This window comes from Amblyomma maculatum, chromosome 1 (assembly GCF_055883805.1).
Source record: "Amblyomma maculatum isolate TAMU_Amacu chromosome 1, ASM5588380v1, whole genome shotgun sequence".
In the NCBI taxonomy this organism is placed as follows: domain Eukaryota; kingdom Metazoa; phylum Arthropoda; class Arachnida; order Ixodida; family Ixodidae; genus Amblyomma; species Amblyomma maculatum.
The window spans coordinates 477,578,199-477,606,159 of NC_139344.1; the positions used below are offsets into that span (position 1 = coordinate 477,578,199).

General features: G+C 47.4%; 1 protein-coding gene across 3 annotated transcripts in view; it reads left to right on the top strand.

Moving 5' to 3' along the window:
• Nucleotides 1-27,961, top strand: part of LOC146210046 (complement factor B-like) — a 455,586-nt gene that overhangs the window by 96,657 nt on the left and 330,968 nt on the right. For all 3 annotated transcript variants that reach the window (XM_084606869.1, XM_084606879.1, XM_084606887.1), the window contains 3 exons: nucleotides 10,357-10,554; nucleotides 14,366-14,604; nucleotides 26,023-26,155. In XM_084606869.1, the coding sequence (XP_084462995.1) occupies nucleotides 10,357-10,554; nucleotides 14,366-14,604; nucleotides 26,023-26,155 (570 nt within the window). The remainder of the gene's footprint in view (nucleotides 1-10,356; nucleotides 10,555-14,365; nucleotides 14,605-26,022; nucleotides 26,156-27,961) is intronic.

A 27,961-nucleotide genomic window follows, 5' to 3' on the forward strand; every position in this document is an offset into this window, starting at 1 on the left:
AGGAAGCCTACTCCTAGTTCTCGCCTCTGCGGTAAAGCTCGGTAACACAGTCTATGCCCATCCTTCAGTACAGTACATGCCTCATTCGGCCTCCTAACCTCACTAAGCCCTATGACATCCCATTTCATGCTCTGTAGTTCCTCTAACAGCACTGCTAAACTAGCTTCACTAGCTGGGGTTCTTGCGTTAAACGTTGCCAGGGTCAGTTTCCAACTGCGGCTTGTCCAGCGGAGCCAGGAATTCTTAGCACCCCCTGCTGTGTCACAGGTTTGACCGCCGCCGTTGTCAGTTGCTCCGCAACCGCTGGTGACTGAGGGCCGGGGTTTTATGCAAATATTCATTTAAGGTTGTGGCCAATTACTGAACCAGGGTGGCCAATTCCTGTTCTTGTGAGGGAGTGCATTGCCGGAGGTGTTCACCGGCATCAGGTCGCGTCCCAAACCTGTTTTATGCAATTCTATCGACACGCGGATTTCTTTTTTTTTTTAAATCCGGTGGAGAATGGCGCGGCACGGGATTCGAGCCCCGGTCCTTTTGCATGCGAGGCGGATATTCTACCGCTGCGCCATCGCTGCACCTAAAGACAGAGTTACCCTGTAGCAAGTATTAGGCAAAATAGTTCATTTCAAAATGAAATACTATGACATAACAAAAAATTTCGCAGTGTAAACGGTTAACCTAACCCAACGTGCTGGGTAGGCTCGAAGCAGCTTTTTATCATACTCATTTTGAAAATGACTGCCGGAAACATTAGTGAACAAAGGTTTAGGTGTAATGAGAGCCAACAGTCAATGAAAAAAAAAAAGAAAACACAAGGGTATTTATATTTTCTTTCTAAATTTCGGCGTTGAATATTAGTTATAAAGAGAATTACTAATGAACATTTTACTCCCCGCAGGGGTGGTGCAGTGCAGTACAGGTAGCCACTCCGGAGAATTATCTTGTGCACGCAGAATTTCTCTCAGGTATACCACGCTCTCGACGAAGTAGTGTCGAGCGGGGTGTACAACGGTTCGCGCATGCCTGACATCCATACGCGTTTTCCATATGCTATGCATACATAATAGCATAAGCATGTCAATCGGTACTCCTTGAGGGTTGGCGCATGACAGATATCGGATACCGAATGGCGTTATTGGCAATTCCTTTTTTAAAGTTTGCTTCAAGATATATGGAGGAAAACTGAGTCATGGCACTCCAAGAAGATGTGTTCAATGGTCTCGGGTTTTCTGCAAATAATGCAGTTAATAGACCAATGTACAAAGAGCCCTTTGTTCTGCTGGACCAGCTGGCTTCAGTAAAACTCTTTCAAATCTAGCGCTCTAGACAGAACGTGTCTAGTGCTTTTAGCATTCCTTTTGTTTTGCTTTGTTGTTGTGTATTCAGAGTGTATGCTGTGTGCTTAAAAAAATTGGTAATAAAGAAAAAAAAAACAGCAGGGATGGTGCAGTGGCTACGGCGCTCGACTACTGTTCCCAAGGTTTCGGGATCGAATTCCGGCCTCGTCGGCAGCTTTTCAATGAAGGTGAAAAGCTAGAGGCCCGTGTGCTGTGCGATGTCAGTGCACGTTAAAGAACCCCAGATGGTATAAATTTCCGGAGTCCTCCACTGCGGCGTCTCTCGTAGCCTGAGTCGCTTTGCGACGTTAAACCCCACAAACCAACCAAACCTAATTAACGTTTTACGCCTGAAAGTTAATTTACGATAAAGTAACAAAAAGTACAACCGCATGAAATCATTGAGATCCAAACCCACAACCTCTTAAAGTTAGGATATGTAGCTGGAAGAGCAAGCCTATTCTTTTCTTTTTTTTTTGAGAAGTTTGCCACAAGGCATAAGTTGAGAAAGGGGGAATGGGATGCAGGAGATAGAAAGTTAAAAGAAGGAGTGAAGTCCAGTTGTGCTTATGTATTCGAGAAGGTTGGCAGTATAGCGATTGTCCATTGTCTACTTCTCGTAATCACAATCGTGATTCCACCGCAGGCCTACCGTCGTGAGTATCCCTTGTCTTATTGGAGTCGTTGATGGACACGTCCATCCATAACGCATAAGCAACCGAAGTGAGATAATTTGCTAAAATGAAACATTTTTTCCAAAGAGACTGTCAAAATAAATAACGTCCTACTTCATAACACAAAATGTCTGAACACTGCATTTGCAACAGAGACGCTACGGAAGCGTCCAAATAAAGAGTCTAATACAGAGTTATAGAAACTCCGTTAAAACTTCAATTTGGGCTAGTTGGTAATTTCTTGTTGAAATCATTTTGCAGCGGTAAAAACACCAACACAAAGAACACGAAACACACAAGCGGGTGTCTCTTGTGTTTCGTGTTCTTTGTGTTCGTGTTTTTACCGCTACGGAATGATTCCAACAAAAAAAGATTCAATCCTTCAGACCAATATCGCCACTTAGTGGGAAGCGACGTGCGACTTAATGGTGTGGAACAAGATGCAAGTACACTCCAATGTACCTCGACATTTTGTGTCTGAAAGAAGTAAAAACAGGGGAAGAGACGCACTACATTTCAGTTGGCTGCACGCAGCTGTGCAAACAGGCACCACACAGTCAACTCCACTGTGCGTGACCGAGTAGAGTACACATGCAGCAAATGCATGGTGCAGCAAAACAATGCCCAGCAACAGCAGCGGAACATCGACGGCACTACATATTACCGTATTATATTGTGAAAATCAGCAGGCAAACGTCTTACCACTAACGTACCGCAATTTCACAAAATTCTTCTATCGCCCGCACACAACGCCAATCTAGGACGAAACTTTTCCTTACCAGAACTAATAAAAATACCAAATGTATTGGCCAAAGGAGTGTCCAACCAGCAAAACCGTCAAAATCAAGGTAATAGCAAAATCAGTTACAGACTGAGACAAAAATAGTCACTAACCTGAACAACTACAAAGCAAAGCAAAGAACGCTACCACACAACCTAACAAATGTTCATAAAAATTCTTCAAGAAAAGAAATTCCTGCGAACTGTCGTTTAGTTACTTCTAGACTTTCGGGACATATTTTGGTATCGCCGCCGGATATCGATCCCAGTATATATCCCGCACTCCTCCGCACGCCCAGAATTCAGGACCTGTACCAATCGACACTCCTGTGCCCCGTGCTATACGGAAGAACCTAGGCCTACCACCTGAGCATGGGCCGTTGGAATTCACCACCGCAGCCGCCCCTCGATCTGCCATGCAAGCTCAGCTTGATACACTCCACCGAATCCACGACTGCCTAAGCCTTTCCACGGCAATCAGAATGAAGACGTCGAAGACTGGCTCGTCCAGTTTTAACGGGTGGCCTCATGTATTTAGTGTGACGACGCCGCGAAGCTTAGGAACGTGTTCTTCAGCCTGAAAGATGGCGCTCATACTTGGTACGAGAACCATAAAGACGCCCTAACGTCGTGGCGCGAGTGCTGCCGAGTGATGCATCCTGGAGACCTACACCAGCGCGGGTGCCGAGAATGAGCAGAAATGGATTTACGCTCTCGCATGCAGATGCCAAACGAGACTGTAACCATGTACGTGCAGGACATGACGAGCCTGTTCTGAAGATATGACCCGACCATGCCCGCAGAGAAAAAGGTGCATCTCATGTGGCATGTGCGGTGTTAAAGAGCAACTGTTCGCTGGCCTCTTGCGAAATCCACCGAGCACGGTTACCGAGTTTCTTACGGAAGCAATCGTGATGGAAAGGATGCTCCAGCAGTGGTCACAACCTACGACAGGCCGGTACTCGCCGCTTAACTCAAGGAGCCGCACACGTTTCGGAGCTCCCTAGCCAACAGTAAGCTATGTCGCTAGTATCATCCGAGAAGAGCTTCAGCAAGCATTTCGGCCTTCGGCACCGTCTGCTGACCCGCCGTCCTTTTCTACGCAGTACAATCGTCATCTTGCGACACCCTCCGCCTGATTCCACACCATTACTTCCGGCCGACGAAGGCTCACGGTGTCCGGCACACCCTGGGCCGTACCTCTACAACCATCGACCACGCCAGCGAAAGGCAGACATATTGCGTGCCCCAAATCGGCGGCACCTGTGCTTCCACCGCGGGGATTCAGGCCATTTGCATCGCCACTGCCCTTACCAACAATTGGCACTGAAGGGGTTTCCCATCGACATTTCTCGTCCTCCATTAGGCCAATGAACCCGGAATATTTATTACTGCGTAGCCCAGCAGCGCATTGCGCCAACCTTTCCAGCGATAGTCGCGCTCTCCGTCTCCACGCCGACCATCGCTGCAGCCCAGCTACTCCTGGATAGCGCAGCAACGGTCGCCAAGTCCTCCGGGGGCAAAGCCGCTTGCAATCGACACGATGAAGACCCCCCGACAACGCGACCTGTGAGCGACCGCGACTTGACGGCCGCGACGACAGTTCGTACACATGGAGATCGATTCTCACTGCATATAGACGGGGTTCTCGACTGCTATAAGGTTCGCGCATTGGTATACACTGGCGCTGATTTTTCGATTTTAAGCGGGAAGTTAGCGGCACCTTTAAAAAAACCAAATGACGCCATGGTCTGGCACGCAGATTCGCACCGCTGGCGGGCATGTCGTAACTTCGAGTGGCCAGTGCACGGCGAGAGGCCAAGTTCGCAACTCCACGTTTGTTGTCAGCTGCCTCGTAATACCTGACTGCTCCCGCGACTGTATCCTTAGTGTAAATTTTCTCCTGGAGTATGGAGCCATTATCGATCTCCGGAAGCGCACCGTGACTTTTTCGACCGAGAAAGTTGAGGATACTGACACCAAAAACCACCAACGTGACGTCACTCTAAATTTCCGCCGAGAGCTTAACAGAGTGCGTTGTTGGGCAAGTCGGTCAGACATATCTTCAAAGTACACTGCGCACACTCAAACAAGGACGAGAAAGGTACACACAATAAGCGCAGATTGTTGTGTTGTTCTGTGTACTTTTCTCGTCCTTGTCTTTGTGTGCGCAGTATACTTTGAAGTTCCGCCGAGAGCGTTTCTATTCCGCCCCCCCCCCCCCCCCCCAGTGTGTTTGAGACTGTTAACTGCGACGAACTACGGGACGGGACGGCGGTGCTGAGGGCAACCAGCCCTTTTTGCTTACCCACGGCATCACCTCGGCGTGGAGCCTCATCCACCTCCGTTATGGCCCATCTGAGCTCCTGGTGACTAACTTCACAAACGAAACCCGTCACCATTTTCGTGCTATTGCAATCGCATTTGACGACTTCTTAGAAGACGTTTCTGAATTTTTACGTTCGGAGCAGTTGAAAATGCACACCTTGACCATCTTGATATTAGCACAGTTCCTTCGGAAATACAGCAGGGTGAACTGCGTGCTCTGTTCCTAGAGTACAGTGCTTGTTTCGCGACCTCATCGAACATTCGGCAAACGCCTCTTGTGAAGTACCGCATCATTACGGCCGACGATGGCCTCCCCATACGTCAGCTGCTTACCTTATCTCAACGACGGAATATGAAGCGATTCAAACAAAGGTTCAGGAGATACTTTGTGATAGCGTCATCCAACCCCCCAAACAGTCCGTGGTCGTACCCTGTCGTGCTGGCCAAGAAAAATGATGGAACACTTCGCCTCTGTGTTGATTATAGAAAATTGAACGACATCACTTAAAAAGACGTCCACCCGTTTCCCCATATCGACGACTCGCTCGACAGACTACGTCGCGCCGGGTACTTCTCCTCAACCGGCCTGAAGAACGGGTACAGATTGAGGTCAATGAGCGGGACCGCAAAGAAACGGCTTTTGTCACCCCAGACAGACTGAATGAGTTTAAAGTGCTGCATTTCGGCCTATGTTTAGCGCCGGCCACTTTTCAGCGCTAGAAGGACACAGTTCTCGCTAGCCTCAAATGGCAAATTTGTTTAGTTCATCTCGATGACGTCATCCTGTTGTCTGCAACTTTTGTCGAACCCCTTGAAGTTCTGCACACAGTGTTAGACAGCTGACTTGACACTCAACCCAGAGAAATCCCACTTGGTTTACAAAAAGTTGAAGTGTCTCGGTCAGCTCGTGAGCGCCGCAGACTTTTTGCCAAATTTTCCGTTCCAGCCACCAAGAGAAGTTTGAAACGATTCCTGGCTCTCTGCGTGTACTACCGTCGCTTTTTAACAAGGTTGTCGCCTCCCTAACTCGCCCCACGGGCGATCATAACCAGTTCGTGGGGGGCGCCGAGCAAAGAGGCTTTTGCGGAGCTGAGCAGACGACTGCAAACAACCCTTGTTCTTGCGCACTTTCACGAAGACGCTGACACCGATGTCCACGCGGACGCTAACAATATCGTCCTCGGCGCTGTACTCGCTCAACACCAAGCTGGGGTCTAAAAGGTCATCGCGTATGCCAGCCGCCCGCTCTCCCGCACTGAGACAAACTATTCCACTACGGAAAAGAAATGACTTGCGATTGTGTGGGCAGCTATGAACATTAGGCCTTACCTTTAAGGCCGCCCGTGTAAAGTGGTCACCGGCCATCAATCTTTGTGTTGGCTGGCCAACCTCCGCGACCCGTCGAGGCACGATGGAGGCTTCAACCCCAAGAATTTGAGCACACCATTGTGTCATCATCATCATCACCAGCCTTACCCTACCCACTGCAGGCCGAAGGCCTCTACCATATTTCTACACTTAACCCAGTTCTGTGCTAGCTGCATCCACTTGACCCCTGCGAACTTCTTAACCTCATCCGCCCACCTAACTTTCTGCCGCCCCCTGCTACGCTTTCCTTCACTTGGAATCCAGTTTGTTACCCTAAGCGACCATCGGTTATTCTCTCTTCGCACTACATGTCCTGCCCATGTCCATTTATTCTTCTTAATTTCCGCTAGAAGGTCGGTAACTTGAGTTATTTCTCTGACCCACTCTGCACGCTTCCTATCTCTTAATGTTACCCCTAACATTTTTCGTTCCACAGCCCTCTGAGGTGTCCTCAACTTAAGTAGACCCCTCTTGGTTAGCCTCCACGTTTGAGCCCCATAGGTGAGTACAGGTAAGATGCAACTGTTGTATACTATCCTCTTGAGCGACACCGGTAAGCTGCTAGTCATAATCTGCGAGTGCTTGCCAAACGCACTCCATCCCAATCTTATTCCTCTTGTTATTTCCTTTTATGGTCCGGATCTGCGCTTACTGCCTGCCCTAAGTAGACATATTCGCTTACTACCTGCAGTACTTCGCTACCTAATGCAAACTGCTGTTCCTTCCGGAGGCTGTTGAACATTACCTTAGTCGTCTGCATATTGATTTTCAAGCCTACCTTTCTACTTTTCCTGTCTAGGTCACCAATCATTTTTTGTAGTTCATCCCCCGAGTTGCTTAGCAAGGCAATGTCATCAGCAAATTGCAGATTACTGAGATATTCTCCATCTACCCTTATCCCTAACTGTTTCCATTCCAAGTCTCTGAATACTTCCTCTAAACAAGCTGTGAATAGTACTGGGGAGATTGTGTCTCCTTGCCTAACACCTTTCTTTATGGGAATTTTGCTACTTTCTTTATGCAGAACTATGGTTCCTGTGCAGCCACTATATATATCTTCCAGCACTTTCACGTACGGCTCGTCTACCCTCTGATTTCGCAATGCCTGTATCACCGCCGAGGTTCCAACTGAGTCAAATGCTTTTTCGTAATCAATGAATGCTATGTATAAGGGCTGGTTATATTCCGAGCATTTTTCTATCACCTGATTGATGGTATGGATATGATCGATAGTAGAGTACCGTTTCCGAAACCCTGCTTGATCCTTTGCTTGATTGCAGTCTAAGATTGTCCTGATTCTATTAGCGATCACCTTAGTAAATACCTTATACGTAACAGACAGTAAGCTTACTGGTCTGTAATTTCCATGGTCCTTAGAGTCCCCTTTCTTGTGAACGAGGATTATGTTTGCATTCTTCCATGGTTCCGGTACCGTCGATGACACCAGGCACTGCGTATAGAGGGTGGACAGTTTTTCTAGGACGATATCCGCCCCGTCCTTCATCAAACCTGTAGTTATCTGATCTTCTCCAGCTGATTTCCCCATTTTCATAGTTTCTAGTGCTTTCTTGACCTCATCCTTCGTCACTGGTGGAACGTCTCACTGTTTTTCCCTACCGCCAATCTCATTACGGTCCTGACTACTTTGGCTACTGTAGAGATCTGTATAGAACTCCTCGGCTACTTTGACTATCTTCTCCACATTAGTGATGACGTTGCCCGCCTTGTCCCTTATCGCATACATCTGGTTTTTGCCTATGACCAATTTCTTCTTTACCGCTTTAAGGCTTCCCCCGTTCTTTACAGCATGCTCAATTTTCTCCATGTTGTACTTCCTTATATCGGCCACCTTGCGCTTATTGATTAGCTTTGATATCTCGGCCAATTCGGTCTGGTCTGTTGGATTGGAAGCTTTCATACTGTGGCGTTTTTTAATCAAATCGTCTCCTTAGACAGCTTACCGGTATCCTCTCTAAGTATCCTACCGCCTACTTCTACCGCGCACTCAGTAATGATATCTCTGAAATTATTGTTCCTTGCTCTCTAGGGTAATGTCGCCATCCTCAACTAGAGCTGAATACCTATTCTGTAGCGAGATCCTGAACTCTTCTGCCCTCCCCCTCACCGCTAATTCGTTGATGGGTTTCTTTCTTACTAATCTGTAGCGTTCTTTCTTCAGATTTAGGTTAATTCGGGACCTCACCATCCTGTGGTCACTGCATCGCCCTTTCCCGATTACCTCTACATCTTGCATTATGGCGGGGGTTGAACACATTATGAAGTCGATTTCATTTTTAGTCTCTCCGTTAGGACTTTTCTATGTCCATTTTCGGTTCTTCCGTTTGCTGAAGAAGGTATTCATGATTCGTAAGTTATTGCGCTCTGCAAACTCAACTAGTAACTCCCCTCTGCTATTCCTAGAACCAATGCCATAGTCACCTACTGCCTTGTCTCCTGCCTGTTTTTTCCCTACCTTGGCATTGAAGTCACCCATTAGTAAAGTATACTGCGTCTTTACTTTTCGCATTGCCGATTCTACATCTTCATAGAAGCTTTCAACTGCCTGGTCATCATAACTACATATAGGTCCATAGGCCTGTACAACCTTCAGGTTATACCGCTTATTAAGCCTAATTACGATGCCTGCAACCCTCTCAATAATACTATAGAATCTATATTACCCGCTATATACTTATTGACAAGGAAACCTACTCCTAGTTGTCGCCTCTCTGGTAAGCCTCGATAACACAGTACATGCCCATCCCTCAGTACAGTATATGCCTCATTCGGCCTCCTAACCTCACTAAGCCCTATGACATCCCATTTCATGCCCTCTAGTTTCTCTAACAGCATTGCTAAACTAACTTCACTAGCCAGGGTTCTAACGTTAAACGTCGCCAGGGTCAGTTTCCAATGGCGGCCTGTCCAGCCAGAAATTATTAGCACCCCCTGCTGCGTCACAGGTCTGACCGCCGCCGTGGTCAGTTGTTCCGCAGCCGCTGGTGACTGAGGGCCGGGGTTTTATGGAGGTTATGGAGCAAATATTTCAACGCATGCACAAACTGCAGGCCATTGCTCAACAAGTGTGATTTAGTTGGCAAAAGTAAGGACCAGCGCAACCGTGAAATTATTGAAGCGGAAACGATAGCCAGATTAGGAAATAGTTGTGTAAGCACTCCTTTTCTCAGACTCAAAAAAAAAAAAAAAGAGATTGCCTACCTACAGTCCTGGTGATTATCGCATGCTTTTGGTTGACACGGCAAAGATGAATGTATAAATAGTTGAGCATTTGATTCCAATAAAGTTGTTGAAATTTAGAGCTGTGGTTGTCTACTCTTTTTTGTCCCTTGATTGTGCGCTATAGCTCCGAAACCGAATTTATGGTAGAAATAAAAACTGATGAAACACAGTCAGAACTGTAAGTAAAAGTAAAACACCCTACATGTCGAAGTCATAAGTGAGCTCAACTCTTAATGCTTTCGCATTTTCGCGCATGAGATCTGTGCCCCCTCAATTTTTTTTTCGTTCTGGGATAGATTGTAGGTATTGTAAAAAATTAAATGTCATAAAACTGCATTAAGCGAATAAATGGTATTTTTAAAATCAAATGACACTTTTAGAAACTTCTGATTCGAAGTGCAAGGCAGCGATATAAAAATGAAAGTGCAAGGAGTGCCCACTAGCGCCGCCGTGATCAGGATGTTTTCGGTTCTTGGTCTGGGCGATTGAAATAACCTGTTGTCGTGGCTCTAGAGCTTTTTTTCTTCAGTAGGCAAATGGCGTTTGTTGCGGCACTCACTCTACTACGTCTGCACGTCTACTTACATATATTAAATTCTTCTGGCATTTTACTTTCCCCCAATCGTCAGCTTTGCAGGAGGCCAAAAATCGCAAAGGCTGCCTAGATCCGGGCGTTCCAGACAACGGATACCGGGTTGGCCACACCAACTTCTGGGTTGGTAGCTCAATTACCTTCGACTGCAACCCGGGCTACCATATGCGGGGCAACGCCGTTATCACCTGCCTAAGAACCAAAGAATGGTCGGTGCAGCTACCACGGTGCGTTGGTGAGTACCACTTTTACAATGGTGCGGTTCATGTGCGTCCCCTCTCCATGCGAAAATAAAAAGACGGTATTGCTAAGGGTAGCGGCCTAGCACAGAGTCAAGTGATTGGCACTTTCTACAGAATTGTGTGGAGCGATAGAGCGCTCAGAATATAGGCTGGGAGTGCCAATAGCAGGCCCTGCTCTCTTCCCATAGGAACAAAGTACAGCAGTCCGAAAAGTGGTTAGCGTGCCTGCGGTGCGAATGCGGAAACGTGCTCCGAATCTGACTTGGAATGGAATAGAGCTCGGCGGTTGCACACATAATTTTGTATATGGTAAACATGGAGCGCTTCACACATTTTTTGCTACATTGAAGTCTCTTAATTTTATCATTTCCCATCCTTATATGTAGCCAGCTTCGACCGGAATTCTACACCATTAAGCTGGGCAGTCTTCCTAGCGCCACAAGGATTAAAGTTGCATGAAGTAAGCAAGGCAAACGTAAAAGGGGACAGCACAAAATTCGGCAGGTGGATGAGGTTACTAGGTTTGCGGGGGCCAAGCGTGTGCAGCCAGCACAGGACCAGTTAGTTGCCGGAATATGGTAAAGGCATATTGATGGTTCCGCAGCACTACCATGACTAAGACGTAGAAAAGGAATAAGGCACATGGACTATGTCCGCTTCTGGTAGCACTATGAAATCACCAATATTTATGAGCACCAACTATAACCCAATCTTCCATGTTACTTCAGCTTATGGACAAGCAGTTTGCCCCGCATTGGTATAGTCCAGCTGATGATGATGATGAAAGAACAAAGTGAGCGAAAATCGTAAACTGTACACACAATCAAGAAATCAGACTGTCCAGTGAAAAAAAAAATAGTTCTTTTATTTACTGCGGAAACAGGATTAGTATCATAATGAGAAAAGGCCGACGTATGTCGTTCCGTAGCCTTTGAGATGATCCTCCAGCTATGGGCCACATTTCAAATGAACTTTCATTGGACTACACTTTTACTATAATATTCTGTTGCTAAAACTGCAGCGATATGGCGTCTGCCTTACTACTAATGAGGTCCTACTTAGCCCACAGAAATAACGCTAGTTCTGCAATTAAATCTATCCATACTGGTGTACCACAAGGTAGTATGCTAGGACCTGTGCTGTTTAATCTATACCTTAATGATATTATAAACATAAACCCTGAAGCAGTGTTTATATGTGCGCGGATGATGCGAGCATCTTTTTCTCTGAAAAATATACCTCAGAAATAATATCCGCATGTAACGATACAATGAAAGCGTTGGGAAATTGGGCAACAGTTAATTTCATGCATATAAATGAACAAAAAACTAAGCAAGTCCTTTTCCGGACGGCCAATAAAAAAAAATCACCCCGCCACGCCATGCCATAGTACTAAACCTCCGTAACGTATTAATCGTAGAGAGTTTCAAATGTCTTGGCGTAATTTGCTCCACCCATATGTCTTGGAAAGATCACATAAATTATCTCACAACAAAGCTGAAGTCACCGGCTTGGTAGACCGTTTAAAACAGCAGCTATTAACGAGAACCAAATTCCTCTTTTTTACTCGCATCTTAACTATCGCCAACTAGTGTGGGGAACCGTCGCACCGTCTATTTTGCAGCGCATTCATCTTTCACAGAAGAAATACAAACGTCATGCTTATAATGAATCGCACTGGTCCCACACTGCAGACCTTTTTCACAATGCCAAGGTAATAAGTAAGGTAATAACAGCTTATATAAATACCGACTGAGTGTGAAGATCAAAACAGAATTAAGACAAAACCTGAATATAGCCTACAAGGCCTTGTAAATTTGCAAACCAATTTACCACGATACCCCACTAGATATGCAGAGCACTGGTTAGTTCCCACTCCTCGTCTGAACACTGGGAAACAGTGCCTATCTTATACTCTACCCTGTGTTTAGAACATGTACAAATTAGATGGTTTTGGTTTGTTTTGTTGCTCTTACAGGGATCTCCGCCTTATAATTTTGTATACTTTTTTCCTCTGTGTTTTCATGTTAATGCGTGGTTTGCAATGTGATTTGATATTCTTTTTTGATGAAGATACGATTGCTGTAGCGAATGTCAGTTTCATTTATTGTGCCAAATTATGCTCATTTTGATAATATATTGCTGCCAAAGGAAAGAAAAACAGGGGCTGTGGTCAAACTGCCTGCAAGCAGCTTTTTTCACACGCCCTCCCATCCAAATGTACGATGGCAAATAAAGATTATTAACTGCGAGTTTGCTGTCGCATCAAACGTTCAGGAGCGCCGCACACAGCCGACTTGCACACCATACGATTTGTTCTCCCCTGAAGCCCTCCGGGGCACAATCAGTTTCGAACACGTCAGCCTGAAAAAGTGGTTCAAGATTAAGTTGATATTGATGACATGTTGATGATGAAGTGATGACGTAAAGAACAAAAACATGCAACAGCTCAAAATATAGTAGAATACCCCAACTGTGCCTTCCAGTTTCAGACGATCCATCCATCTCCTGCCGACGTCACCGCCGATAAATATTCCAGCGGGTGTGTGAAGCCTCGTTTGCATATTTCAGAGTAAACGCGTCAAAATAAGCATTCAGAATAAACGTCGCTGCTTTTAAAGAGTGCTGATATCAAATGTCGTGTTGTTCTAGAAATATTTCGAACGTTCAAGACTTCCATGAGGCGTCAAAAACGATCCCATGTTCATCCATTACTATAAAGCATTTTGAAGTAACGACAACTGTGTGGGGCAACTCGAGGAAACGTGCCACCAGCACTGAAACATTTCTGTGTTGTAGCCAAGAATGCATCCGCGATGAGAAAGCGTATGAATTGTCATCGTTTATGTTCCTATACGAGAATTGACAGATAAGCCTACACAGCACAATCCACGAAGAAGAGGCAAGCAAAAGGACAGACAAGCGCTATTTGCTTGTCTTCGTGGATTATCGTGAATTGCACTCATCGGTTACCATGAGCGTATCATGCTTAAATTAGGCCCAACCAAAATTTATTTATACTGTGGTATTGTTGTCTCCCAAAGTGATCGTCTCACTTGTTACTGCTGGCCGAGGAGTAATGCCTTCTCCCAGCGTATTGTTAATTAGTCATTGCTAGATTAGAGGGCTCGATAACTAAAAGCTTGACAGAATCATACATCGGTTGTTTTAGTCAATTCTTTCCGATGGGCTAGATACAGTTCTGCAATTTATGGCGCTTGGCAGGACAAGGGGAAGGGCGTCCAGGCAGTGCGCGCTCTTTGCCGTTATTTGAGCGCCAGCGGACTTGATTCACGTTTGTAAAGCAAGCTGCTGTGTCTGTATATATATTTCATATGCCTTCTCCCACATCGTCACCCATCATGACCTTCTTTCTTCTCTCCTTCCCCTTCCCCAGTGCAGAGTAGCAGGCCAGATTTGAATTATTCGGGCCTACCTCTCTGCCTTTTCCTTTCAATAAATCCATCTATCTATCTGCAATTTAACTATTGTGCCCTGTATTTTGCCGGCGTAACATATCGGTATAGTATATAGGTCCACGCGGGTCGTTGGGGTAGCTTTGTACATAGCATTTTGCCTTCAACTTTTTTTTTAAATTTTACAAATACTTTCTGGAATATGTGCCAGCATTTTCCTCTTGTCCCAAGCTAACAGTGGCTCTTTTTACGTCAGGAACGATCTAGACTAATCAGAAGCCTTCACGTTTTCTTTCACGCTTGACGCTTTCATGCGCGCTGTGCGCACACTGTGCCCACGTAACCTTGGTTGGTAATGTCATTTCATTTTTCTGCCGTCACTCTACAGGAAAATTTTACTACGACAAGACGGGGCATGTGGGCCGAGTTGTCACTGACATAACGACGAAGATTCCGGAGAGCAAGACGCATTCAGGAAATCAGACTGACGCCGTTGGTCGAGCCCTCCGTTTCAGGGAGCCCAACTCTGCAAGGCACATCGTGTACTTCCTGCTCGATGCCTCTGCTAGCATCGGGCCGAAGAACTTTAAGACGGGCATCAAGTTAGCCAAGGCGATAACGCGAAAGGTGCCCATATTTACTTACCTTCTCTTTATTCTATCGGGTTTAAGTGGCAACTTACACCACCTTGGCACTTTTTTCAGACGATGAACGACTACATTTCAAGCACGAACATCGATGTTGCGTTTTTAAACGGCTCATTCGCTCATTTAAATATCATTGCAGGTGTCATGTAACCCAAGAGGCATTGTATTTGCAGAATACTGATTTATTAATTTCATATTATTCACAACATTCTTGCAGTATATCCACGAGAGCATTCTTGCCCACTCTGGTGGCGCAGTGGTTAGGAAGCTCTACTCCCAAGCTCTACTCCCAAGGATGCGGGATCAAATCCCGGCCATGGTGGCCGCTTTTCCGTGCATGCAGGCGAAAAGCCAGGCGCCCATGTGCTTTGCGATGTCAGTGCACGTACAAAAACCTTAGGGGTTCCAAATTGCCGGAGTCCTCCCCTAGGGCGTCTCTCATAGCTTGAGTCGCTTTGGGACCCACAAACCAAATCAAACGAATTCTTACAGTGTAGTTGCTGCATGAATTCTCCGGAAGGTTAGCAAAGAAAGACAAAACTAACAGTCACAAAAATTGATTCCGGTCTGTAGAGCTCTGCCTTCCTTTTTCTCTTCCTCCTGTGTCTCACTGTATTCAAGGAGACAGAATCTCGGTGTATTCAGAGATAAACATTGCGGTCAAGAGAAATTGACCGACTCAACACAGTCATCTGGGCTTCTCCTAGGGTTCTAACCGGACTATGACTAATCACATAATTTGAGCTGAATTTAATTGTTCTCCCCATGAGTATGAGAGGTGGCGAAGAAATAAATGAGCCCTCCCAGTCTGAAAGAACTACAGAACATTTTCTGTTGCTGCGACAGAATTTCTGTGCGGTTTTTGACGGGAAACATCTTATGACAACGGAATGTTCTGTAGTAACATATAAGATATTTCTGTAATTACAAGAGAACGGAGCCATAGAACTGCAGACAACAGAAATGTAGTACAGAACTCCAGAACTACAGAAAGATCTGATGTTTACAACAGAACTACCGAATATTTTGTCGTATTTTTGACATGGTTCTGTAGTTGTTTTAGACTAGGCTAGAACAGACGCATGAAACAAAACAAAAATTGTAGCAGTTTAGCAGTAGTCACAAAATGAAGTTTAAAAATGGGTAATTTATTTAAAGTGAAATTTTCACATGTAAAAATGGGAAAGAATTTTCTCGTTTTGAACATTGCGGTGGCGTCAGCGCAAATTCTCCATTGACCAACATTATTGAAGGAAAACATAATATATTGTAAGAATGGGGGGTTTATTCAGCAGATCAACAGGACTTGATCAGCAGGACTGAGCAGATCAGCGGCGAACACAGCGGCGGCGAACACAGTCAGATCCAGCACGCGCAGCGATCACGATGCCACTGACTGGCATGTTCCTTGTGCACTTCTTCCTCTTCACAATTACCCGCGGGACAAATAGGAGACACCCTGGCGACTTACGGCGTAAGCAAGACGGCAGGGTCGTAATAGGGTTTGAGGCGCTGGACGCGAACGATTTCGCGTCCGCGCCGGCGTAGATCATGGGACGGCGTAACAGGTTCCACCACATAATTAACCGGAGAGGTGCGCTCCAGAACACGATATGGGCCATGGTATTTAGCAAGAAATTTTGAAGACAGTCCAGGGGCATTGGAAGGTATCCATAGCCACACAAAAGCGCCAGACGAGAAGTTCGGTGTCGAGTGTTGGCTGTCATGGTTGGATTTATGGCGGTACTGGGTGTTAGCCGTGAATGCGCGGGCGATTTGTCGACAGTCTTCCGCATGCTGGGCTGCTTGAGACGCAGGTGTATACTCTGATATGTCTGGCTGATACGGGAGTATGGTGTCGATTGTAGCAGAGGGGTGACGGCCTTAGAGGAGAAAAAAAGGAGAGAAGCCAGTAGTAGACTGCGTTGTGGTATTGTATGCGTACGTGACATACGGAAGGACGAGGTCCCAGTTTGAGTGGTTGGAGGAGACGTACATAGAGAGCATGCCGCCAAGGGTACGATTGAAACGCTCAGTGAGGCCATTAGTCTGGGGATGATAGGCGGAGGTGGTTCTATGAATAATGTTGCACTTGGTGAGCAAGGCTTTTACAACGTCACTCCAAAAAACGCGTCCTCTGTCGCTGAGCAGCTCTCGAGGTGCGCCATGGCGAAGAACAAATCGCTGCAAAATGAAGGAAGCTACTTCTGACGCTGTGGCAGATGGAAGTGCGGCGGTTTCTGCATACCTCGTCAGATGATCAACGGCTACGATAGCCCAGCGGTTGCCGGCCGCAGTGTAGGGAAGCGGCCCGTACAAATCAATGCCGACGTGGTCGAAAGGACGTGGTGGGCTGGGTAACGGCAGCAACTCTCCAGCAGAATGTTGAGGAGATGGCTTGCGACGTTGACAGGTGAGGCATGAGCGAACGTACTTGAGTACAAAGGTGTACATACCCCGCCAGTAGTAACGCAGCCGGGGACGAGTGTATGTCTTGAAGACGCCCGCGTGACCGGATTGTGGGTCAGCGTGGAAATAGTCACAAATTTGCGAACGTAGCTGCCGGGGAATAACTAGCAGCCACTTGCGGCCATCTGCGCAGTAGTTGCGTCGGTAGAGGAGGTTATCACGAATGGCGAAGTGGGAAGCATGGCGGCGGAGAGCACGCGATGGAGAAGCAGCTGTAGGATTGCAGATAAAATCGAGGATAGAGTTTATCCAAGGATCTTGCCGCTGCGCTGACTGCATGTCATTGATGTGAAGCGATGGCGGGGAACCGTCGGAAGGGGAAAGGCTCGCGACCTCAGCTGTAAGGGGGCAGCGGGAAAGTATATCGGCGTCGTGATGTTTGCGGCCAGAGCGGTAAGCAACGCGGACATCATATTCCTGAAGGCGAAGAGCCCATCTTGCCAGTCTGCCGGACGGATCTTTCAGTGAGGAAAGCCACCAAAGCGCATGGTGGTCCGTCACTGCGTGAAAAGGGCGACCATAGAGGTAAGGGCGGAATTTAGTAAGAGCCCAAATAATCGCTAAGCATTCTTTTCCAGTGACAGAGTAATTGGATTCAGCCTTCGTGAGTGTACGGCTAGCATAGGCGACCACGTATTCAGTATAATCTGCTTTGCGCTGAGCAAGCACAGCGCCGAGACCAATACCACTGGCGTCTGTGTGGACCTCAGAAGGCGCTGTGGGGTCGAAGTGACGTAGGACAGGCGGTGCTGTGAGGATGTGTCGTAAAGCATTAAAAGCATCGTCGCACGCTGGTGACCACGACGAAAGGTCGGAACTGCCGGACAGAAGATCTGTCAAGGGAGCAGCAATGGAAGCAAAATTCTTAATAAAGCGGCGATAGTAAGAGCACAGCCCGAGGAAGCTACGTAGATCTTTAATGGAAGTCGGTTTGGGAAAGGCTGTTAAGGCACGAAGTTTGGCAGGGTGTGGAGATACACCTTCTTTGGAAACAACGTGGCCGAGAATGGTGAGGTGGCTGGCGGCAAAAACACATTTTTTCAAATTCAGCTGCAGTCCGGCATCAGATAGGCAGGTTAAAACGTGCTTCAGACGGTAGAGGTGTGTGTCAAGGTCACGAGAAAAGACGACAATGTCATCGAGGTAGCAGAGGCATGTCTTCCACTTTAGACCACGCAAAATGGTGTCCATCATCCGCTCAAAAGTTGCCGGAGCATTACAAAGGCCAAACGGCATAACTGTGAATTCGTACAAGCCGTCGGGAGTTACAAAGGCAGTTTTGGGGCGATCAGCCGCTTCCAAGGGGACTTGCCAGTACGCGGAACGTAAATCTAGGGAAGAAACGAGTTCGGCGCCTTGCAAACAATCGAGAGTGTCGTCGATGCGTAGGAGAGGATAGACGTCCTTTCGCGTAATCTTATTAAGGCGGCGATAATGGACACAGAAGCGGATAAAACCATCTTTCTTTTTTACAAGGACAACAGGTGAGGCCCAAAGGGCTGCTTGAGGGCTGAATCACGCCATTCTGGATCATTAGGTCGACTTGCTTTTCAATAGCCTGGCGTTCGGTTGCAGACACACGATAGGGGCGCTGTCCTAGTGGTGCGTGGGTGCCGGTGTCGATGCGATGAGTGACTGTAGAAGTTTGACCCAAAGAACTTTGATGAGAGTCGAAGGAGGAGCGAAAGTGATGCAGTAGGTTCAAAAGCTGAGTGCGCTGCTCTGGAGGAAGATCGGCATCGATGGAACGGAGGAACAAGTCTGTAGAGGGGGGAGCGGGCGCAGGTGCAGGGGGGCTGAGCGCAGTCATGGCACAGTGCCGCGCGTCGTCAGGTTCCTCAGACATCAGAAGAGATGCGATTGGCTGGATACTTCCGAGGCATTCGCCATGGCGCAAAGCAGTATGGGAGTTAAATGGGTTAGAGACCCATAACATGGAAAGGCCAGCGGAAATAGCGAGCACTGCGTAGGGCAATGGAAGGCACTTGCGGCGCAGGAAAGTATGGGCTGGTGTGAAGAGAACGGTGTCATCGCTAATAGATGCACAAGCGACACGAACAAGCACTGAAGAGCAGAAGGAAGGTCGATATCTTCGGCGACGAGGGCTTTAGCACCGGAATTTGATTGATCAGCGTCTGGTAAGGCATCGGGCACAGTCGAGAACCCCACTTCAGCTCGAGCACAATCGATAATAGCAGCATGACGCGACAGGAAATCCCAGCCTAAAATTACAGCGCGCGAGCAACTTGGCAGCACGACGAACTCAATCATATAAAGGGAATTCTGGATAACTACTCGAGCAGTGCACGCTGCCAAAGGCTTGATATGCTGAGCGCTGGCCGTTCGCAACGAAAGTCCCGCAATTGGCGTCTTCACTTTCTTTAAAGTGCGACATAGTTTTGCGTCCATTACCGAAATCGCAGCACCAGTGTCAATTAGAGCCATGACAGCAACACCCTCGACGAAAACTTCGATTAGGTTTGTCGGCGCCAGATGAGGACTTGGGAAGTTCGACTGGGTCGCAGTTCTCGCCTCAGGAACTGCGGCCTCTAGTTTTCCTCATGTGAAGCGTTCTGTCGCCGTCGCATCGGAGAGATAGAGCGGTGTCGCGGCGACGGTGAACGGCGGTCGGACATGGCTGAGCGGTCTCGGGAGAAATGAGGGCGGGCTGGAGGCTCAGTAGGCGCGGAATACTGAGGCGTCGGGGACCAGTATGCAGAACCATGAGTAGGTGGTGCCGACACCGGGAGACGGTCGCGGCAATAACGAGAAATGTGTCCAGTAAGCCCGCAAGTGTAACAAATTGGCCGGTTATCTGTCGTGCGCCAGGGATTGCGCGGTCTTGGAGCCGGTTGAATAAACTACGCAGGTTCTCGAGCTGGACTAGAAGGCGGCTGAACGTAGGCAGGTTGCGGCGGAGCATATGTAGGTAGTGGTCGGGCAGCAGCAGCCGCATATGTCAACGGGGCTGCGACAGGCAGGATTGAGGGGCTGGAGGAAGAGATTCAGCTACCTGTTCTTGAATGATCTGCCGAAAACTGGAAGCTAGGTGTGAGGAAGGCTCTTTATGACAGGACGTAAAGGAGAGCTGTCGAGCAACTTCTTCCCGAATGAAGCTCTTGATCTGTGGCAGAAGCGCAAAATGTTCAGCTGCATCTGTCAGAACAGCAAGCGACTCAGAGTGCATGGTGTTCGCGCGATTTATGGCCCTTTGTTTCCGCATTTCATCATAACTTTGGCACAGTGTGACCACTTCCGCGACGGTGCGGATATCTCGAGCCGACAGCACCTGAAAGGCATCGTCATCGATGGCTTGCAGAATGTGCTTGATCTTCTCGGCCTCTGACATGTGTGGGTTAACGCGCTTGCACAAGTCGACGACGTCCTCGATATAGCTCGTGAAATTTTTGCCAACTTGCTGAGACCGTGTAAGCAAGCGCTGTTCAGCGCGGAGTTTCCTCACAGCTGCTCGGCCGAAAACTTCAGAGAAGCTGGCTTTAAACGCGGACCATGATGGAATGTCCGCTTCATGGTTTCGAAACCATAGGTTTGCTACGCCGGTGAGATAGAAAATGACGTTGCTTAACTTTGTTTCCGCGTCCCATTTGTTGTAAACGCTCACTCGTTCATAGGATGTGAGCCAGTCCTCGACATCGTGTTCGTCAGTGCCGCTGAAGATGGCGGGGTCTCGCTGGCGGAGGGAGCCGGGACAGATGATGGCCGAGCCAACTTGTACGGCTTGGTGGTTGACGTCCTCAGGCATCGCAGGAGGTGGTAATGTACGGCTGCGGAGTTCCAGGGCGAGAGGATAGATCTTGACCGGCAGCTCCACCAAATGTAAGAATGGGAGGTTTATTCATCAGATCAACAGGACTTGATCAGCAGGACTGAGCAGATCAGCGGTGAACACAGCGGCGGCGAACACAGTCAGATCCAGCACGCGCAGCGATCACGATGCCACTGACTGGCATGTTCCTTGTGCACTTCTTCCTCTTCACAATATATATATATATTTGTCCCGGGTGTTCCAACTAATTACGTCTACGTTTTTCAAAACGATTGTGTCCTAGTAGCGTGAAAGCGACTCTTGACTATTAGAGGCCATTGGTCCTCTGCAGTATCTTTTCTTTCCAGAACTTTTAATAGTTAGGAAAGACTAACGTGCTAAATGTGTCATTATCGGCTACAACAAAAAGGAACAAACCCCAAAATAAGTTCACTGACCGAAACAAGCAACGTGGCCATCTTGGTGCATTGAGCGATAGTGTTTTGATTAAATATTTATCTAGACGGAACGGCCAGATAGGGATCAGTTTGAACATTGCACGTGAGTTCATGAACACGCAGCCTGCACTAAAATGGCGCCTTCGGGGTTACAAGGTAGTTTTGACTCACGTCTTCGGCTCCCGCATGCATCTTAATTCCTGTGCATACACTTTGCTACTCGTTTGATTCATCAATCTCTTGGCTGGGTGACACACGCTAACACACTACTAACAAACACAGACACGTGAATGAGGCCGCGCTAGTGCCGCCTGTTGCAGATTCGACAAGAATCTGCAAGAGAAACGGCAAAGAAGAAGAGATTTTGGGACTGTAGAGCGCAGTCCACACTGGACCTTGGCCAATCCGCCTTCATGGGTATGTGCCATTTTATGCAGATAGAAGAAGAAGCGCGAGGTAGAGACTAAGCCCAATGTTGGCGTATCGATAGCCGATGATTAAAGGATTCAAAGACGTCTTAGTGCTTGCCTTCCTTCTAAATTTTGATGCTGAAACCCATGAGGGTATATGATTTCCTTTCTTGATCCTTCCTGGAGGTTACAAGAGGAAATCCAACTACACTCCAGGAAGATACTAGGAGCTCCGCCAGCGAACCCCGCCGGAGAGAAGCGAAGATAGCTTCATCGAAACACCATAGACCACATCAAAAGGAAGCGTGACATTCAAGGAGCTTTTTCTGACCCTGCTGTGTAATGAGGCAAGTGAACGCCTGAAATAGAATGAAGGAACTATCCTTGAATGAAAGGTTTTTCACGGCTTGCAGAAAACTTGCAACGGCGGCTTACGCTTTCTCAAGTAGAAGATGGAGATTTTTGAAGAAAACGGTTTAGGTACAAGATGTCTTATCTGTACTAGAGTTTGAAGAAGCTGCCACAATAACAATGACGCTATTTTGCCACCAAATCGAGACCCCTCAAACGTATGCTCCTGCTGCCGAAAGTCGTTGGTTTATAAAAGCAGTAGTGGAGCTCCCTGCAGCATCAGCATTGTCCACGAAACAACCTTCACCGGAGCATCTCGCCAAGTCATCTTTCGACTTAACCGCCGATTTTGTCATGAAGCTTAAAGAGATACAAATAAGGTATTATCGGAGAAACCACAGTACACCTAGACATCGCGTAGAGTTATTGATAAGACAGTGATTTCAAGTGGGCCTATAGCGTTGCCAACAATGACGGAGGAGCATATTGCAATCAAGAAGCATGTTGCAATGAAGGACCGATCTAGACCGGGCTCTCTCAGAGTAAATAAAGCTTAGAGCCAGTTACAAACTCTGAAAGTCCAATGAAAGAAGATTGCAAACGAGCTCAACATGTTGATCCTGCGCTTGACAATTACCATACGCACGGCGCGACCATGCAAAGGAATCGACTTTATTGACCGGGAGGGGACAAGACTCACAAGGAAGAGCTTATAGAATGTGGCGAGGATGACCTCAATCATAGCCCGGATAAGCTATCAACAGAGGATGACGAAAGTGCATTCAGTGGCTGAAAACAAGGGGAAAAAGTAGCAAACAGCAGAGATACTCAGCGTCCCTAAAATATTTCACGACTGCAACTTCTAAGGAGTACATGCAAGAGGACTACGCCGCAGCAGTAATTCAAGCTGACACGGCGACTTCTGTAGACCCAGTTAAGTTTGCGGGCGTCGCCCAGAATTGAAGTATTCATCGCGAGTACACTGTCGCGGGGGAAATTCTGAAGGGGCGACAAAGGTCAAGCGGCAGCTTGACGCTGGCTGATTTATGATGGTCGCGCAGGCGGTCGCTTTTCGGAAGTGATGACAAGCCACATGGCAGCGGGCGACGCTGCCGTCTGTGTCCGTCCCGATTCTTGGAAAAGTCGCGCTTCGACCGTGCCGCGAGGGAGGCAAAACAGTGCAGTTGGAAAGCACAGCGTAAGCGCAGTAGTTGTGGGTGCGGCGCTAACTTCTACTCTCTCGGTTTGAGTGGAGAGGGCTCGGAGGCCATAAATCCCGAAACGCGGCGAAACTCGGGCTTGGGAGAATGCGCTGCAAAGGGAGCCGCTGTTGCCATGTCTTCGCGGGAAGACGCGTGGACATCTCTTTGAATCCGCCGCCCGCACGCAACCGACCAAGGGCGGCGATCGGAAGGCCTGAGGTTTGCGTGTGTGTCGACGCCGTTTGTCTTTGCGACTGCTTGGCGCCTTTTGCATGCACTGAGGGAAGGCCTCAGGAGAGAGTGTAAATCGCAGATGTGTGTGCTTGCGTGCGCAACCACTCGCTGCTAAGTGCGTGCGTTGTGTTTGTTCTACTTGTCATGCGTAGAAGAGGTGTATGTGTGGCACAGTGATTGGCCAGCTCATTTTGAATCACCGCATGTTATTGGCCACAAAGTGACTAGTCGGTGTTTGGTCAACGGACTAGACTGGAATTTTGGTAACGCTAAGGAAGCGAGGTGGAACAGTTGGGCTCGGAGGAGAGTGGGGCCGGACGAGAGTGGAGGGCATACGGGTTGTTCGAGGAGGGAGGCTAGGCTGACGGAGGTCTCAAGGAACTCCGGCTTAAGTGTAGCAGAAGGTCAAGGCATGATTCTGCTAGCCTCTGACCTCCGATCGTGCACCCATCTGTAGTTAGCCCTCTATATTTTGATGTCGCGTCTGACGACGTTATTATAAATAAGTTGTCAAAAATGTAATCAAATGTGTACAGTCTGAGAAGGAAAGTTCTCATCTCCGCACCGCAATGCATCGCTGAGTCGCGGACGCAGCGGTGGTCACCAACAACACTCTGTACGAGCGAAGACAGAAGAAGAAAGCAGCAAGAAATACCTGCCGTATAAAGCCCATCCATTCCCCGCGCCTTCGCTCGAATTGTTTAACTTACCCTCATGTAACGAAGCGAGCACCTATCCAGCTCCAACTGTCGTTGCGAGAAAAGAGCTGCTCATCGGGAAACCTGGAAAGATGGCGGCTGCTGTTTCTAAAACACAGGACGAAAGTCCAATGTGCAGGAAAAGAACATGGTAGAAACCGACTGTTTGTGTCGTCTCAGAGCATTGAAGTCAATGCAGTGCGTCTAACCTTCGAGCTGTGGTTATTAATTTCCAGTCCTGTGCGCTGTTCCTAGTGCACCAGCGTTTCTATTTCGGCGCCAACAAGACAGAAACCTTGGCGTTACCAAAGGGTATTGTGGGCCACCAATAAGAAGATAGAGCAAGCCGGAGACTTATGACATGAGCCTCAAGCCAGAGGTTCAGCAGGAACTGCATAAAACCTTCAGCGCTCTGGGCATCGAGGCTGTCACTCTTCCAGAAAACGCGAAGCAGCTTAGTTAACTGTCCTCTCAATGTAGCACCTCACCTGGAAACAGTGCAAGGGGTGTCACTATTCATACAAAAAGAGGTGACGCGCTGGCCTCCGTCCAACAGAACCGGAACCTCTGGGCATCGTGCTACGTTGACGAGGGCCCTGGCTACGATGACGCTCAAGCAGATCAGCTATTAATATGATATCTCGAACAGTTAGAAACACCAAGTGGACCACGACACGAAACTGAAGTAGATGTTTGAACTGCATGTAGCCCGATAAATCAGCGCACTCTGTTGCTAGACGTAAAGCAGAAGAATGCTCGGAAGAAATTGGACAGACTGTGGACGACAGTGTGTGATTAGAATCTTTGCTGCCATGCCGCTACGGATCAATTATGCTGGTATTCTGTTACGGAAGTTAGAAGCCGGTGTTCATAGAGCATGTCATCTTTGACTGACGAGGGTCACGATCGAGTTGTCAGTACTGATTTCATCATGGCGGCAGTTGAGGTGAGCAGTAGCTTCGAGCTACGACGCACCTCAGGGCGCAGAGCGTGTTGCAAATTCGGCAAGAACATCAAAGAGAGACGGCAAGGAAGAAGAGGTTTCGGAACTGGACACCGCGTGGTAGGGACTCAGCGCCATGCTGGCATATCGATAGCATGGGATTAAAGCATTCAGAGGCGTCCTGATGCCTGCCCTCCTTCCTATATACAGCCGAGACGAGAGCCACTGATGATATCGCGTCGTACCCTTAAAGGCGCAGCTGATATGTGCACAGAAGTTTTTAGTTGCCTTTTATGGTAATTCCATAATGCTGCATTATATTGTGTTAAGATTCACCATGATGAGTCGCCCTACTATGCTGTTAGCAGCAAATCTTCAAGTTTTGAGTGCAACTGGTAAATGAAACAGACTGTAGCTGCACTTTGGCGTTTTTCCGAAACGCGAGGGTGATAAACGCTTCCACGTAGCTTTATGTGAACCGCCATAGGCGTAGGTGTAACGCACAACTGCTATAAAGCCCATGTTTTCTTTCACTCTGTTCTTAGCAGCTCTCAAGTGAAGGTCATACAGATCCAATAGAGATTGTAACTTCTTCACAGAGACACTTAAGGAATTTATTTGTTCGCACGTTACATCGGAAACACAAGTTTTAGTTCACCTGCCAATTCACACATGGCGCAAGTGTCCGTCCGCCAAGCTTCATCTTTTTACACCATCCAACATATTGTAACTAGGGTACAATAGCTTGGGATTTTCCTGAGCTGCAGCAAAAAATATTTCATGCATAAAATACCTAAAGGTTTTGGAAGAGGGTCGGCGTGTGAAATTTTTATTATATTCGAGTGCCTGCTTCTCTATTTTCATCAGGTGAATGTAACCCAGGAAGGCCATCGTGTTGGGGCCATTGTCTTCACGAAGGATGCGAAGCTGGTGATCAATCCCATCGAGGTCTTCAATCAGACGGAAGTGCTTGAAAAGCTTGAAAACACAAGTCACACAAGTAAGTTAAGCATACCTGTTAAATAGGATTGTACCACTCGCATTTATTAGAATATTGAAGGTTCCCCTCGTGGCAACCATTAGAAAAAGAATAGAGTTTTGGAAAGCGGACAGAGTTGACATAAGAAACGTACAGCCACCAAAATATTTAACTGGCACGTAATAGATACATTTTCTTTGATTCTTAGCGTTACAGAAGAGCTAAACTGTTAAACGTCCAGGCGTATGCAAGGCCTCACCAAGACCGTGTTTAATCTTTGCATAATGCCGACAAATTTATACCCCCTACGGCGCAGGAGCACATAAAAGGTGGCCATCGCGCACGCCGGTTAAAAATTTGGGCAGCTGTACACTGCACCAAACCGCAAGCGAGCTATGTACACAGCCTTATCAGGCATTCTACCTACAGCTATTCCCAATGATAAAAAGTTGACGTAAAAAGCGATATTGAAGTTGCAGCAGAATTTTGCGAGATATGAGAGACATCAGTGTATGCTTAGAATAAATCGGGCTTTGAGTGACTGAGGCCTTCTTTCGAATATTCTGCTAGGCTATATTCTTGCAGGGAAATGGGTGCTAAAGCAGAAGTAAGTAGTTTACGCACTATCTCTTTACTGTTCCTAAAGCAGACAACCGTATATTCGCTTCTATTCAAGCTCTCATGGTATGCAATTAAAAGCATCGTTAGGTGTGCCCTTTATTATTCTCGCGGTCATGTTTCATGAGTGCCCTTCATTCTCTGTGGGTTAACGAGCTGGTGGGAAATGATGCATAAAAGAAAAGATTTATAGGGAATGATGCTATTGTGTAAGTTACATAAGACAAAAATTTGAAGTTTTGGATTAGATGGAAAATATTGTCATATGGTGGTGACAAGGCCGATGGCACAAATCAAGAGTCTGGGAGTGCACTGAAGGAATACTTTATTGGGCTGACTTTCACCAGCAAAATAACTAAGCGATTTGCGGCGGTGATAGCAACAATCGTGATCGGCGATCGTGGAACAAAGAATGCAGTTTCACTCGTCAGCGATCAATTTAAAGGCGTCGAAGAAAGATCTAGGTAAAAACGTGTACGCTGACTAGTATGCCCTGGAACATTGTAGAAGCACACGTGCTTGGCAAAATCTTTCCAGATACAACTGGAATCAACTGCCACAATAAAGGAACTGATACAGCCGCCTCTTGCGACAACGAACATGAAATATCAAAGAATACAGAATCGATCCGTGCGCCCGAATCAGAGTGATAAGGTCGCATGCCGGCGGCTGCCGAAAAATAAACAGACATTCGAATAGTTCGCGGTAATATGTGTTCTGAAAACGACTTCGGATATTTTTTTGCATTTAATAATTGCGTTTAGTACAGAAGACGTTCACAATAGTTGAGCTTATTTTCTAGACCCATATCATTCGCAGTCTCCAGCAGCGCCGATGTTGTATTTTATGAAGCCTGGGCATGGTTTGTTTCTTCCTAATGTAGAAGAGAACTGGGATTTATATAATTTTGTAATAAAACTGGATAAACTACTGTATTGAAAAATCCAGTATCTCGCAGAACCGTTTTTTACCGGTCCCTACAAATACCCAGCCGAGGTGGCGCAGTGATTAGGGCGCTCGACCACTGTTCCCAAGGATGCGGGTTCGATTCCCGGCCTGGGGGGCCGCTATTCAGTGGAGGCGAAGAGCCAGGCACCCGTGTACTGTGCGCTGTAAGTGCACGCTAAAAATCCCAGGTGGTCGAAATTTCCGGAATCCTTCAGTACGGCATATCTCATAGCCTTAGTCGCTTTGGGACGTTAAACCCCA